At 36.5% G+C, this 16,569-nt stretch overlaps 1 protein-coding gene across 3 annotated transcripts in view; it reads left to right on the forward strand.

Annotated features, from left to right (window-relative positions):
* The window catches only part of LOC128814359 (probable global transcription activator SNF2L1), a 34,337-nt gene extending 17,768 nt beyond the window's left edge, over positions 1–16,569 (forward strand). For all 3 annotated transcript variants that reach the window (XM_053990131.1, XM_053990132.1, XM_053990133.1), the window contains exons 17-24: positions 1,497–1,607; positions 1,793–1,906; positions 3,768–3,890; positions 5,424–5,556; positions 6,330–6,448; positions 6,653–6,865; positions 11,595–11,705; positions 12,393–16,569. In XM_053990131.1, the coding sequence (XP_053846106.1) occupies positions 1,497–1,607; positions 1,793–1,906; positions 3,768–3,890; positions 5,424–5,556; positions 6,330–6,448; positions 6,653–6,865; positions 11,595–11,705; positions 12,393–12,464 (996 nt within the window). In that variant the 3' untranslated portion in view covers positions 12,465–16,569. The remainder of the gene's footprint in view (positions 1–1,496; positions 1,608–1,792; positions 1,907–3,767; positions 3,891–5,423; positions 5,557–6,329; positions 6,449–6,652; positions 6,866–11,594; positions 11,706–12,392) is intronic.

A 16,569-nucleotide genomic window follows, 5' to 3' on the forward strand; every position in this document is an offset into this window, starting at 1 on the left:
ACGCGGCAATGGCGGCTCGGCCCGGGCGGGAAGGGATGGAGGAGAGGCTCTGCTCCACAAACCCTGGGGCAGCCGATCCCGGAGCCCAGCAGGACTCTGAGGAGCACCAAGCTGGAACGGCAGGATGTATCGGCAGGCAGGAGGTGCAGGGCTGCAGTGCAGCGAGAACTCGGAGCAGTGCTGAAGAGTCAGCAGGAGAGGGGCAGCGGCAGCCTGACCCCCAGCAGGGCAGGGAGAGCCGAGCTCAGGATCCCGGGCACCCGAGCAGATGGAGATAGGTCCCTATTTCAGTGAAGTAGGTGTCAATAAGGTCCCAGTTCAGTGGCTGCTCTCACAAGCAGAGGCTCACCCTGTGTCAGAAGAAGCAGCTCTGGGCTGGGCTCCAGCAGCAGCAGTGAATTCCCTCCCCCAAGCAGCAGCTCCAACCTCCAAAGCTGGGAGAGAGGGAGCCTGCAGCTGCCCCAGCCTCTTTTACCAGCCCAGTTCCCAAGGTATCTCTGCCCCTCAGAGAGAAACTCCCAGATAAGAGAAGTGCAACCAGATGCCCTCCTCCCCTGAGCTTGTCCACTTCTTTCGTTTTTCTTAAATATCCCGTTGTTAATGTTTCCTAGCAACATATGTCAAAAAAAAAATCCCTAAGTAAAAATAAACAAAAGGAAAGAAACCTAGCCCCCATCGAGGTTTTAGTTTGTACATTGATTTTACCTAATAATAGAAGGATCGTCCATACAAAGAGGTATTACTCAATCCCACAGTGTTTCCTTTGCATCCCTGTTTTGTACAAGATGTATATTGAAGATGTCCTTAAGGTCTTACCTGGAATCAGATTTGTGAATTTTTACTTGTTAACTACAAAACACCCTTCTAACTCTGGATTTTATTGATTTTGAAAAAACATTTAGAAAAGTAAATTGTTAGATGAGAATATAGTACATTGTGTGGGTATACACATAAAATTCTTTGTGTTGATAATTTCATTACATGAAGGGAGTTAAATGCTGCATAGTATGAAATAACATTAAGGATTTAGTTAAGATTATTTGATTGCTAATGGATTTTTTGTCTGTTGTAGCCTTTATAGAGGTTAGTCATTGTGATATTTAGAGGAGAAGCAATTTATTCATATCACAAGAAATTAGAGAATTCAGAGCCCAAGTCCTCAGCCCTTCCTTCCATTGTGTTTTGTTAGATGGAGTCCTAACCCTACTCAGGTGTCTGAAATACTTAGAATATTGTAAAAGAATCTGTTCTTGCCACTGCATTGCCTTACTTGTCTTGTGTATTGTCTTTTAAGTGCTTAAACATTTGCTATAATGAGCTATAATTTCTAGCTTATTTTTGAGCTCTATTGTAGTATCCAAATTATTGAGCACAATCATTAGATTTGCTGTGCAGAAATACATTCCTATTTTGCAGTGCCATATTAGTCATTATTCTTGTGACTTTAGGGAAGCAAACAGTTACTTAAGTAGCTTTTTATTCTGTTTTGTGTGCAGCTGAGCATGATGGAATGGATTGAGCCTCCAAAAAGAGAACGCAAAGCCAATTATGCAGTGGATGCTTATTTCAGAGAAGCCCTACGTGTCAGTGAACCAAAAGTTCCAAAGGTAAGAAGGTGGCAAGTATGGAAGGGTTTTATGTTGTTCTTTTGCTCCTTCTCTTCTATGCTGCATCCATGGCTCTACCCCTGTATATTTACAAAGTCATAAGTTGCCACTGCTGCTGAGTTATGGTAGTTTACTTGCAGAAAAATTAAGCTTTTAAATGTTGATTTATCTGTATATTTTTGAAGGCTCCACGACCTCCAAAACAACCAAATATTCAGGATTTTCAGTTTTTCCCACCACGGTTATTTGAACTTCTGGAAAAAGAAATTCTGTATTACCGTAAAACTATAGGATATAAGGTAATGCATATTTTTTCTTTTCAAATCAGTGAAATGTATTTGTCTTCCATTTTGTAAATTTGTTGCAACCTTGGCTTGTCAATTTATTGTGAAAGAAATGGTTTAAAGCCTCTATTCTGTTTCTGTTCCACTGAGGAGCAGAAAAAATAATCTGTTGTTCTTTCCTTCACTAAAAATTCTACATCTGTGTAGCTTTGTGTTTTGTGGTGGATTCCTAACAATAAAATAGAGTAGAATAAGGAAAGACAGTTCAAAACCAAAGGTGTGACATGTGGTCTAAGGTGAGGATAATTTGGCTAATATAAAGTCTATGTCCAGAGTATGATTTTTTTGTGAAAACTTTTGTATGTCTTATTTAGAAAATAACTTAAGATAATAATGACTTTGTATTGATATGAAGGTAATTAAAATTACATCAGTTTTCTTTGGATTTGAATAGGATATAAAAGGTTTAAAGGTGTGGAGAAGTCTGAATGTATTACTACTACAAAAAGGAAACAAGACAACAGATTTCTCGATTTTCCTTTTATTTTTTCTTCTTACTGTGCCTTAGCTGAATTTCTCCCTTTTCCCTGCTGACATTACTGGACAAGCAGTGAACAGATTGTGTTATCCCCACATGGGCCAGTATTGATTGAGTAAACCAAATAGATTCTTTACTTCTAGCCAGACATGCCTGTAACTTGCTTTAAAAAGCCTCAGGTTTTGTGACAGGTTGCAGCAAGAAAAAAAAAAATCACCTAAAAATGTGTTGGAGAACATAAAATTGTCATACAAAGCAACAGATAGAAAATTGGTGAGAGTAGAATTAATATTAGCAAAATGTGTTTTTAAGAAAAAGTAGAAGATTTTTTTAGAATCTTGTTTGCAGCCAAAATAAATTCATGGGGATGTCAGGATACAATTAAGATATGTATGCAATTAGTTTAGGGAAAGAATTTATTCAATTAATACTCAAAAAAAGAAGGATGAGAGAATTGCTAATGTTGACAATACGCATGTAAAAAGAGGTGTTTCTGACCTGTTATGGAAACCTGTCAGCCTGGAAAGGTTGAACATGAATAATTGTTATCTTAAAAGGTTAGTATGACAGTTTACTGGTGGGGAAAGTGATAAAGATAATGAAATCTGTTTAGCTTTGAAATGGAAGTATAACTTCCAATCTGAAGAGAGTTTATTATAAATACTAAAAACTGCCATAACTAATATCAGAAGGTAACCAATAGGCAGAGACCAAGCTTTATGCATCTCAACTTTACTGGTTTAAATTCTTATATATTGAAAACAGCCTAACAGTTCTTACCTTCCACTGCCTTTTGCTGCAGGAATAAGTAAGGTCTACTAAACCTTTACTGGACACTGGTTTCTGACTTGTTTGCTGTTGTGTGCAGTGGAATTGGAGTACAGTCAAAGGTCACAAATACTAAATTGGTCAGTGTGGAGAGGGACAGATAAAATGTTGCTTGTTCTTGTTTACATAATGTTGTGTCTGGTCCTTACTTGGGCAGCGTGCATGGCTTTACTGGCAGAACTTAGTGTTTCACTGCGGTTACAAAACATTGTAAACCAATGAATGTAGGAAAGCAGGGCCTTTGGTAGTGAAAAGTACCACTGAAATCAGTGAGCTGTGACAGCTCAGCCTCTCACAGTTTCCCGAGGTCATTGTGTGCAGGAGTGGTGGGTTCAGGGCATAACAAACTTAGAACTTAAAGCCAGTCCTATTTTTGGGAGGAGGGGTTTAGGCAATAAGATCTGAATCTAGGTAGAACACATTTGGTAACTTGTACAGATTAGTGCTTTTAAAATGATGTCTTTGAAATAACATTGCTGCATTACTGCTTTTTGATACCCCTGACTTTAGGTCCCCAGGAATCCTGACCTTCCAAATGCAGCTCAGGTACAAAAGGAGGAACAAAAGAAGATAGATGAGTCTATGCCTCTGAATACTGAGGAAAGTGAAGAGAAAGAAAAGCTTCTAACGCAGGTAAAATAAAGTCAGTTGAAGTATTTCATCATACGTTTTTGCTACTATGGAATATAAGTAATGGTAAATACACACAGGAAAGCTATGCTGATGTTATTGAAATAAGAAAGCACAGAACATGTAATGATACTGATTGGTTTTGCTTTGAGGAACCTTTCCTGTCCTTCAAGTTTACATTTTAGTCCTCTATGGTCTCCTTGAAAGTCCTTGAACATTTCTGAGGCAACAGCTTGTATAGTAGATGTACTACCCAGCAGTACATGCAGAAATCCAATCAGTGGCTTCCTTGTACATAAAGCTTGTGTGTTGATTTTAAATCAAAAAGGGTTTGAATCAGGACAAGCCGGAGTCAACATACATGGTGTTTATGCAGGTGTCTAAGGCATGTCACATCCATTAATTTTTGTCCCAGTCGAATTTTTAGGCATGTTCTTTTTATACTGGGACTGAATTTATGTCACTGACTTGTTTCTTGACCTTTTGGCTGATTATCCTGCTGAGTGGGCTTATTAAAAACTGGTTGTTAAGGAGAAAGGCGTGTTCAAAGTAACAGGACTTTTTGATTCAGAAAATTTTCTCTTGAAGAATTGGGGATGGTGTACCTTGGAAGAAAATTCCAAGGTCACAATTTCACCATTAATTTCACCTGTATATAGCAGAGGAAATATTTAAGCTGGTGCTGATATGCATATTAGTACTGCTGTTAATGATTAAAAAGAAATAGTTGTATTGTGTATGTTAGATACGTGAATGTTAGTTCACATATGTCTGAACATGCTAATTGTGGAGTGAGCTTATTCAGCTGGAGAGCTGACAGAGTTCCTTGTAAATACATTTCTGTGATGAAGGAGACTCAGTGCACTACAGATTATTGCCCAGGCATGTGATTGTCTTGTTTGTTGTCATTTTCTGCTTTCCCTGTCTTTGAATTGTAACATCTCTTTCTTGGATGATGTTTTTGTGCATTGCATCTCACTTGTTCAGTTTTGGATTTCTGTGTTACATAAAAAATTCTCTCTTTGACAGTGCTTTAGAGTTTCCATTTGATTGCATCTTTTTGGACTAGAGATCTTTTCTTGACATACTTATGCTTTTATCCAGCTGTTTGTCTGGTTCCAGGTTTGTAAATGTCTGAAGTAGGAGCTCTTGCTTTAGATACTTGCACTGCTCTAAGAACTTATGATTATCACAGGCATTGCTGCACCTTGTACTCCTCTGAAGTGTGATGCTTGTATCTGCAGAAGTGTGACTGTCACTGAGCTTGTTTCTTTGGAGAAGTATCACAAAAACTTTAAAAAGAAAGGATAAAAAGCTGTTACTAATGCATGTGGGGTCATGCTCAAAAGAAACTCTTTAGTTACAGATTCAGTAATAAGCCCTGGATAACACAAGTTTATGGAGATACTGAAAGGTCATTAGCCACTGTAATTATGTGATGTTGCAGAGGAGCAAATGATACATACATAAATCAGAATTTGGCAATGTGCTTCCCTTCGACCTGATAATGCCTTCTTGATCTTTTGTTGCTTACAGGGTTTTACAAACTGGAATAAAAGGGATTTTAACCAGTTTATTAAAGCTAATGAGAAATATGGTCGTGATGATATAGACAATATTGCCCGTGAGGTGGAAGGAAAGTCACCTGAGGAGGTCATTGAGTACTCAGGTTTGTGATACTTTGAAATGTATTTATTTCCTAATACCAGAGTATTACCATGATTTTTGCTACATGTTCTTTTAAAATTACAAGGTAGAGAATTTGGATGCATTAAGAATTTTTTTTTTTAAAGTATGCAATATTGGTTTTTTTTCAGGAGACTAAATTCTATTTAAAACATTGATTTTGTAGCATATAACTAACACCTACAGCTGCCTTTAGCCCTCCTTAGTCAAGATTTACAGTTTGATACAGTTAATTCTCACTGACAACATGGAGTTGTGAATTTGTGCATTTGCCTTATAGTGCCAGTGTGATTCTTTATGCTGTATCTCTGCTATTTTACCTAGTACACTGTATCTTTGTCTTTTGTATTTACACAGTGCTTTTGAGAGTTTTTCCTCTTTCAGCCTGGATGTAATTTTACTAAATACCTTCATAAAATCAACTTCGCAATGTTCTTCCTGTAGTTAAAAAGGAAGAGCTCCACAAAAGTTCCCTTCAGTGTCGAATTTATTTTACAATTAATTATGCTGCATGCAAATTGTGTTAGAAGTTTTACTAAGCCTTCACTTACAGTTAACTTTTAAAGATACTGAATCAAGAGTCAGTGCAGGCTTATGTTTTGGCTAGCACAGTAAGCTGGAGAGCATTAGCTCGCTGTTTAAGATTTAATGGAACCACAAGCTAAATTCTTTTTTGTTTTGCCAGAGGTTCTTAACAGTAAAGTCATAAGAGCAGAGAAAAAGATTATATTTAACAATTTTGTTCTGTGTTTTTAGCTGTTTTCTGGGAACGTTGTAATGAACTACAGGACATTGAGAGGATTATGGCTCAAATTGAACGAGGAGAAGCAAGAATTCAAAGGAGGATCAGTATCAAGAAAGCCCTTGATGCCAAAGTAATTATTCTAGTAATTATTTTTGTTTTCTGCAGCTGACTTCTTCCAAAAATTCCTTCAGAAAAGGAATAATTGGGGATGAGAGTTCTGTCTTTTTATGCACCATAGGAAGTACACCATCTCTCAGTGATCTACAGTATCATGTAATGATTCCTTGATGTAGCATTGTATGTTTATTAGTCCTTATTTTTGTTTTGCATTCAGATTGCAAGATACAAAGCACCTTTTCATCAGCTGCGTATTCAGTACGGAACAAACAAAGGGAAAAATTACACGGAAGAAGAAGACAGGTTTTTGATCTGTATGTTACACAAGATGGGCTTTGACAAGGAAAACGTGTACGAGGAGCTGAGGCAGTGCGTGCGCAACGCCCCTCAGTTCCGGTTCGACTGGTTTATCAAATCCAGAACGGCCATGGTAGGTACCACTTCCAGGGGCTAGGCATGACATGGCATGAGGTACCTTGTTCTTTGTTAAGCACCACCACATAAAATTCGTTTAGGAAACAAGTGCTGAAAGAATACCTTCGGGTTTTATTTTCATTTCTGTTTTTTTTTAAAGTAACCTTTTGCCTTAGTATAGAAAAAATGCAATACAGCTGGAACACAGATTAGAAAACCTGCCAGACTGAAAGTCCCGTGTTACCCAGAGGTATTAATGCAGAGGTAGACTAGACTTACAAATATCCTTGTTACTTTTATTGCAAACTGAGTGTTTTACTAAACAATGTCTTTTAAAATATGACTCTTTTAGAGTTATTCCATAATATTAAAGACTGAATACATCTGAATAATATACTTGGAGAAGGGAGCAGCTTTTCTAATGCAGTATTTAATTTCTAACAGCATGAGGAAAGTTAGTGATTCACATAGAAATTAATCATTGAAGCAATAGCTTTAAAATGCACTTTGTAGTTGTGAGTGTGGATTATCCCACGCAAATGCTTAAATTTCTTTAGGTATACTTCACTGAAAATTTTGTTTTTATTTAGAGAATATAATACAAGGTTAGTAGCAAGCAGACTAGTACTCAGAATTTTAGAGTAGAGCCTTTCATTTTTAATTTAGTCATTAAGCAGGAATTGATAACACTAACAGAAGCTTTAATGGTTGCAAATATTAAGGTATGTAGGTGCCAACATCAGAATATGGGACTCTTTCAGTGGTAAAAAGCTGTTGGATCTGCCCCAAAATTTTTGCTCGATTCTTTCCTTCTTGTTGTTTGTCTTTATTTCCTGACCTTGGGATTTGTTTGTCTGAAAGAATGTTCTTTCAGAGTTCTGGGTATGTACTAAGAAGAGATAATATATAAAATAAAATATTTAAAATGTGTATTTGAACAGGTGGGTATATTTGCTCTTCCCAATACTACTTATAATTATGCAATACACTTTTTACTTGCTATTTCTGCAGTTGAAGTGTTTCTGCATAGTGCAGCAGTTAGCCCTTAATTAAAAAGAATGACAAGTGTTTCTTACTAAAATGTGTGTTTGAAGAAATACTGGACTTTAAAATTATGTCCATAAAGAGAGAAGCCTGCAGTATTTAGCACATTAAGGAGTTTCTTTTAAGCTGTCTGTGCAGGAATCCATTTAAATAAATCATAGAAATGGGTACTAGAAATTAAAAATGTAGCTCAGTGTTTAATATTAGTTGATATATAGTTGTCAGGGGTAGAGTTAAATATTCAATTTAAGTCTTGCAGATCCTTATGTTCAGTATACTTTTTCTTTAAAGGGGATAGAAATCATTTGCTTAAGTGTAGAAATATGTTCTGTGGTGTCTTAATGCTGAAACTGAGACACTGGGAATATAGTGGAACTTTGGGGACTTTCTTTTAAAATTCTATCCATTAATAATTTTAGTTATTCTGCTACTACATAGTTGAAAAAGAATATAATGGAAATACAAATTTAAAACAATCTTTCACTTTCAATGTGTATTTAATTTTCTGAAATGTTCTGAATTGTCATGCTCTGTATGTTTTAGTAATATAGCTGATATATTTTAATGTTTTAATGTCCTGAGATGTGTGGAGGCATTAATTTCTATGAGTCCATTTTGTACCAGTTTGGTGATTTTTTTTTTTTTTTTAATTTAATTTTATTTTTTTTTTTTTCTTGGTGAAGAAATGTGCTGGAAAATCATGTGATAATAACAATGAATGAAGTGTAAATACAAAAGTGTAAATACAAATATTTATAGAGGAGTAAATAAGTGAAAGTGGAGAAGGCTTCCTAAAATGCTGAAATTCACATGTGATCATTTAAACTCATATGAAACAAGATAAAAAGGGCAGCGTAATTCAGAAAAGGGCTTAGCAGGCTCTTTGAGAAAGCTTTGTGTTCTAACCACTAGATGTCTCTTGAATTCCATATAAATAGCTAATTTATCTTCCATCTTACAATTTCTGTTTGTTCTCCTGAAGATTTCTCTTTGAAAAACAAATCCTGCTTCACTTAATTATTTCAAAATCAAATGGTTTACCCAAAATGTAAATTCTTAAAGATACCATGAGTGCCTAAGATCGTAATTTTTTTCTTTTTTTTTTTTTTTTTTTTTGCTTTTTATATTGAGCACAGGTTTGTTTGTTTTTTTTTTTAAATTTCTGTCCATGCAAAATATCATGGCAGTAGTGAAGCATGTATCGGTTCTCTGAAGTCATAAATTATGCATATTCTCTTTTAGCTTTCTGCAAACACTCCCCAGCATAAGAGAAATAGCTTCTTAGTAAATACAGGAATACCCAGGCCTGTGGACAGAGCTGAGGGCTGCCTTTGCTCCCAAGTCAGCATCTCTGCCTCCAGCCATGCAGAAGGCAATGGTTCAGTGCTCCCATCTTATTTATTGCAATCCAGGTCTTTATAGCTGTGAGGGGGTCAACAAAGTATATCTTCTCTCTTTCCATCCAAAAGAGAAAAGTATCAGGCCACACAGAATAAAAAGTCATCTCTGAAAGTGCAAGGCATTTTAAATAAGTGTATTTTTGTAGTACTAAAATGGAATGCAGTAATCCATATTGAAATTTCAGTAGCTTAGTGCAGGATTTATCACTCAGATTATTTTTCATGGTAGATGTAAAAGAAACCTGTGTGCATGTCACATCTTACTGTTAACTGATTCTGTGATTCTGAGAAAATGGTTCTTGAGTCCATCCTCTGTCCACAGCAGATGCTTTGGGGCAGTAGTCCATCTGGAAAGTCTAACCATGAACCTGAACACTTTATAAATATATGTATTTATGCAAGCATTTGTGGAAATTGGAGGATCTTTGAGTGCCTTAGGCAAGTGGATCAAGGTTATTTCTTAGTCCTTTCAGATTAGTTGCTTGTTTTAACACAATCCCATTTCTCATATGCTAGAAAAAGTCCAGGTTATGATGATGAAGCAGCTTGTCATCACTTTTTATCTCAGCTCCTAAGTCTGAGTGCAATATACACAAATTTAAATGATGTAAAATACTTCTGGCATGTTGACAATCATCATTCTATTTTGGTCTTTTTTCGTCTCTGTTCATCTGTAGAGTGTAGGTTTTTGGGACAGAGGCTCTCTTTTGTTCTGTGTTTGAGGTTGCAATATATATTGGGATGGCTTGAACTCAAGTTTGCTCAGAGTTGTTGCTTTTTTATCTAAACTATGTTGTTTGGGTGGAATTTGAGGGAGTTGATTGATTGAAGTGAGAGTATTTTAGCTCCAGGAGGACTGTCACATACCAGGGCACAAACATATCACCCTAATTGTGGTTTAACCTTTACTGGAGGGTGTGGGGTTATTGCTACGGGGATGTGATGAAAGTGACTTATTACAGTACTCTGGTGAAGCTACAAGCGTGACACTGGAACATTTCTGGAAGGGACTTGTAAAGAAAAATGTCCTCAGGATTTTTTTGTGTGTGTGTCTGATAAAGAATTCAAGTGGTGGTAGGATTGTCTGTGTCCATTCTGAAGACACAAGTTTTTGCCTAAGGCCATGGAGCATCTTTTGTAGAGCAATCTGTGGAAACTGTAGAACTTCAGAATGTGGTTAAGCTTGAGGCTTTGAATGTCTCAAAGATGAGTCACATGCCTGCCTATTTGAGGTTCGGATCAGGAAAGCAGAGGCTGTCTTATCCATGATGGACCATGATGGCTAGGGCAGTATCCAGCTTACAGATGCTGAGAAAATAGAGGCTAATTTCTGGGCAAAAAGGTCACCTGTTCACTTCATTGCAAATGGATCCATTGTAGGTTAAGATACCTGCTACTAGGTAATTCTAGTATAGCCTATATTTCAAAAATGGCTTCATTCAGTTTAGCAGAGATGAAACATATTTTTTGGGCTTTTTTTCTCAGAAGAGAGCTTCCCACTTCGAGTTGGAAAGAAAAACCCATTGAATCATGTTCTCTATAGTACATAGAATATACTGAATAATTATAACAAAAATAGGCAGTGTTAGGTGTTTTGTAAGAGATCTTTTTCTTTTAAATGGGGTACAAGAAACTGTCCTAGTCAAGTGAGTTCTATTAAGCAAGCCAGCCATTAGTAACTGCAATGCAGATATTTGGAGTTGTACTGGAAATACTTCTTAATGTGTAAACAACCTTATGGCATTTAGTCCTGATAGCTTGTAAGTCTTGATGCTAAAAGCATTATCTCTTGGGTCCTGTTTGAATGAAAATACAACAGTGAGTTTACAATTTAAGACTGAATAGATTTTTAGCCAATTTGCAGCTGTACTGTGTCTTTTCACAAAAAAAATCCTCCCTAGTCTGTTTGCCACAGAAAAGTATTGCTTAAGATAGCTTTGCTTCCTTTTCTGTCTGCTTTAAAGACATGCCTGAAGACCTCTTTCCTAAAATCTGGCATACTGTGCTGGTAGGCTGTAATTTGCTTCATTAACCAAGATGAAAGATCACATCAGTCTTTGGAATGTCAGTTTGGAAGACAGAATCCTGAAAACTCCTTGTCAGGAGGACAGTAAATCCTTTCCTGTTTCTAAAGGTTACACTGAGGGAAAGACAGATAATAGTAACTAAGCTAATGATTAGTGTGTTTGAATATTTTAGGAAAACGTAAGTGCTTTGAAATGAAAGGATTTTGAACATACTTATATAAGCAAGGGAAATTTTATAATTTACTTAAAAATTTGATGTGTTCTCTTTCCTTAGGAGTTTCAGAGACGTTGCAATACTCTCATATCATTAATAGAAAAAGAAAATATGGAAATTGAAGAAAAAGAAAGAGCTGAAAAGAAGAAAAGAGGAGCAAAAGTTACAGCAGTATGTTTAGCAGCACTTACTTTAATTCCAGTGGTGTTGAATTCAATTACATTTTTTTTTTTTTAATGTAAAAGATAATTGTGGGCACTGATTGCATTAGTAGAAACCATGAGGAGAGATTAAACCAAAATATTTGTCTATTCACAGCTCTCCTAGATTTTCTTAGGCAGGTATTCCCAATGCACAGTATTTGGGGGCTTTTTTTTTTTTGAGAATTCTTTTGTTTAAGTAGCAGAGGAAGACTCTTTTTAGAAAATTGCCCTGCCTAATTTCTGCCTACTTATATACATTGCATGTTGCTTCAGTTTCTTAGAGATTTTCTATTCCCCTACGTAGTAGTTGCTGGAAGAAGAAATGAAAGTGCTTCTTTTATTTGGAAGGCTTGTCATCTTTAGAACAGAATTGTGTATAAGTCAAGGTCCTGATCTTTTCATCCAATTCATGGTATGTGTGATGCCTGCACCACTGAGACCATGTAATGATTTTAAGGATATAAAAAGGGTAGGAGAATTAAGTGTCTATACCAGGGATTAATGTTTGCCTTTCCTTTATATCCGACAAAGGTGAACTGAAATCTAGAATGCATTGGGGTCGTACATTCCCTTCTGAATAGTCAGTTATGTATTTAAATGTTTTTTTTTGCAATGCCACCATCTTGTTAAATTTATACTTATTTTTTCTCTTTAGTCACAGAAGAGAAAAGCAGATTTGTCTGCTGAGAACTCTGGAAAAAAAGATGCTAAGAAAGTGAAGTCGTGAACCTGAAAACTGAATGCTAAATATGAAACTGCCACTTTCTTCGCTCCATCTATGTGTATTAATTGCCAACTTCTTTGTATTCATGGTACTCTTCCCCAAGTCCCATGCTTTAATTTTGCAAATTTTGTATCCTTTACAACGCCTTTCTTTACCTAAAATGTGTAGCTTTATATCTTACGCATTCCAGTATTCTGTGTACTGTATTTTGTGAGTTTCATGTCTTTGGCAAAATTCACTCAGTCCTTGGTTTTTTGAAGCTTGTGCTGAGGTTTTAGCTTTTATATGTTTTATATGCTGCTGCTTTGAAAGAAAACCTAGATTCTATAGCTGTATTATTGTTGTTTCATATTTTAAATTTATATGGCTGTTGGAAAATAAACTGACAATTATTTGGAGAGAAATATACTTCACCTTTGTTTTCCCTATTCTCTCTCCCTTTTTTGCATAGCTACATTTAGAGAGAATGTTAAGGTGTGTATAATTGTGCCTTCATCATCAATCAGATTGTTTTCAGAGGAGTACTTAGACAGAATCAGGAGCATGACAGTACAAAATCTAATTAGACTGACATCCTTGTTTGCTCTCGGCATTAAATGGACATTTTCTCTGAAATGTTCAGAAGGAAACCCATCAAATACCCACTTTTTTGTTTTTCTTTATCAGTGATTTCTGCTGGGCCACATGCTTAAACACAGAGTGAGGTGTTTCTCAGAATGGCCTCTAGATGAAAACTTCTCTATGCCTCATAAAAGGAATTAGTCAGCTCACAGCTTCTGGTTGTTTAAGTAGCAAACAAAATAGTTCACTCTCTGGTTGGTAGGCTCCTCAGCTCTGCTGCCTTCTGCTGAAAGATCTTTGTTGCTCTAATTATCTCTGCTAAAGTTCTTTTACCTTTTATTCAACATGTCAGTCAGAAGCAATGGGGATATGTTGTGGAGTGCTCCTTTTTAGTATTACTATTTTAATAAAGGGATGAAAGTGTTGGATGTATGATTTTTTGACTTTGCAAGAATGGCCTTTATTAAGCAGGTTCACAGTTCCTGCTCACTTTGGAGTCTGCCTTTCCCAGATCAGTAGAACAGTGGCTGTGACATCTGATGTTTTACTTTAATGTTCAGTCTCTGATCTGGTGTTTAGTACAGACCTTGCTACAGTGAGACATGCCCTCATAATGTCAGGTCTAGATTAATGCAGTGTGCTTTACATGGTACTTCCCTTGAAGACTACTTGTAAACTTCTTCTAGTGCAGTTTGCTTCCTTCAGTGGTTTGAGGTGTTTTTAGATAAAGAAACCTCTTTACTCTTTGTGTTTTGTGCTTTGCATTGGCTACCTTCTTCTGTGTTTGTAAAACATAGGACTTAAAGTTCTTGAGCTCTGCCCGTATTCTTCTATGTCATTTAAAATATATTGGTATGTCTTTGAAATTTTCTGGGACTAGTATCTCTAAGCTTGATGGGGAATTTCCAGCTTTTTTTGTAGTGTCTGTTAAAGGTTTGGGGCAAAATGGGTGTGGTGATTGGATGAGCATTTCAAAAGGATTAGATTCTGTATTTTGGAATGTAGCTTTTGTCCAGGGACCATGTTAATTATTTCACTGGGCTTATATTTGTAAGACTTAGTATTTGTCTGTTGAACTTCATCTGATGAGTTCAGAGGTACATCTGATAATGGTGGGGCACAACTTCAGGCAGGAGTTTGGTCAAAGGAGTCAGAGCATGCTCTTAAATGAGTGTGCAACCAGGTGGGATAGGTGTGCTCAGGAAAGAAGCATGTCTCCTCAGAATGTGGTTCTGCTTTTGGAGCAGTTAACATCCTGCTTTATCCTTGGGAGGAGGGCATCCCATGTAATTATGGAAAAAGGCTGTGCAGCTACATGCATATATAACCACAAATCCCAGGAGCATTGCTATTAATAGAGAGAGGAAGATGCCTTATTTACATTTGCATTTTGGCTCATGTGCCACTCACTAAGTTTATGGCCTGAAATGATGAAAACACGTTAAAAGAGATGGGAAAGAAAGACTGAAAGAGCCAATTGAAATGTTTATGGAATTACATGGCTAGGTCTAGAGCTTATTCTATTGCTCCTATTTAGCATTGGATGAATATTTTAATGTTTTAAGTCTTGAAATAAGTGTATTCTGGTTTTGTTTATTGTAGATTAGCTTTGTTTGACTTGCATGTTTTTGTGTATCCAGTTTCTCTGTGTTGCAAAGTGTATGGAAAGTCTTAAAATGGTAATATCTCAACATGTTGTTTTATGCAGTTTTTTTGGTTTGAGTTAGCACTTGAGTTAATGTTCATTCTTCTCAATGACATGATGCACAAACCGTATAGCAAAAGATCACGCAATTGTTCTTTCAGATATTATCCCTTGATCAGACAGCTTCTCTGAAGAATGATAGATTCTCTCAGGAACTATCTGTTACCTTTTGTAGTCTGTAGTCCCCAGTTAAACAGAATGTGCTGTTGAACAGCAGTCCTTGAGAGCATTTGGACACTATACACCAGTTCTAGCAGACTGAGCCTTCCCATCCATCATGTCCTACAGTGATAACTAAAGAAAATTGCTAACAGCTGCTGGTCAGGATTAAAGAAAAATGGATCTTTCTTTTCCCTCTTTCATTCTTCCAGTTGCCAATACCCATACAGTGTGTGCCTAGCAGTATCTTAAATTATGTGCTGCTGTGACTCAAAATTAGGTGACAGAAATGAAAGAATCTTTCTTCTTTTAACTACTATTTTTGGAGGCGAGGAATACTGTTTGTAAGAAATTAGTAAGTGCTGAATGTTGTGTGACAGAAAACTTCTGAAAAGTTTGAGCCTTTAGGCAATTTTAGAGTTGCCAAAAATGCTGCAAGATAAAACATTTTGAAAGCTAATTTAGTTCCTTTTCAGTGGTCAAGTAAAATTTGATTGTGTAAACATCAGGCTTGAAGAAAGTCACCTAGCACCTTTGACTCACCAGGCAATGCACGTAACATCCTGGGAGAGGTCACAACGATTGTGGTGGTTTCCTTTTCACATATTCAACATTTCCAACTTATTAGTCCTTTTATTTTTGAGTTATGTTAGTGATGACACCAAAAACCGAATGCTGCTAGCCACCTTCATTGTTTTTAATTTCAGTTTGCTATAATGACACAGAAGAAATGAACTTTCTTCTTTCTGGTAATATTAGACCATCTTTAGATGCTGGTTTGCACAAGTGGTGTTACTAAACTAAAATATTAAGTAAGATTTTTTTTTTCTTGTAGGTTAGCATTGCTGTTTGATTAGTGCTAATGCTGGTTAGGGTTTAAAAAAAACTGCAGCTATCACTCTTTGAGATGATGAGCAAGGAGTACAGTATACAGAAATTAATCAGAATCTTTCTAAGTGCCTGATGGTGTTGCCAAACTGATTTTTGCTTTTATATATTCTTCATATATATTTGTAGCTTTGTAGCTATATGAAGGATATATAAAAGCAAAAATGAGTTTGGCATCAATGGAAGTAGCTTTGTTGTGCAGTGCCTGCAGTTGCTGCTGTGTGCTGCTGTGTTACAGGCACTCTCTGTACATGCCTCCTGCCCACGTTCAGTAGGGGGACGAAGTACTTTCAGTGATGAGAAATAAATGCCAAAGCATTACCGGTTGAAGAAAGGTGGAGTTTTGCAGTCAATACCAGTTTATGTGAATGCAAAATGATGAGGTTGGTGCACACATTGGCACCTGTGATGCTGGAAGGGATTGATCACCAACTGTAGCTCTGATCTGACTAAAGAGAGGTTGACAATTGTTACATTTTACTTAATTTTACCTGGTCCACACATACTTCAAGCATGCATGTAAATACGTCCGTGGCTCATAGTTCTAATGTTTGATATGTTCTTTTCCTGAAAGACTTAAAGTTGAACTTAGTTTGCATATTTTGAAATGTAATGTACTCTTTAATTGCATTTGCATGGTATCCATCCTTTCATGAGAGCCTTAATAGGAGTAATATTTGCTGCCTCAAAGGTATGTCGATGTCGTGTTGTTCAAGATGACTTATGAACTTTTTCAATCTGGGATTTGTTTCTTAAGTTGTACATAAATGAAAATAAAAGTTAATATGAACCTGA

The sequence above is a fragment of the Vidua macroura genome, chromosome 14 (genome assembly GCF_024509145.1).
Source record: "Vidua macroura isolate BioBank_ID:100142 chromosome 14, ASM2450914v1, whole genome shotgun sequence".
In the NCBI taxonomy this organism is placed as follows: domain Eukaryota; kingdom Metazoa; phylum Chordata; class Aves; order Passeriformes; family Viduidae; genus Vidua; species Vidua macroura.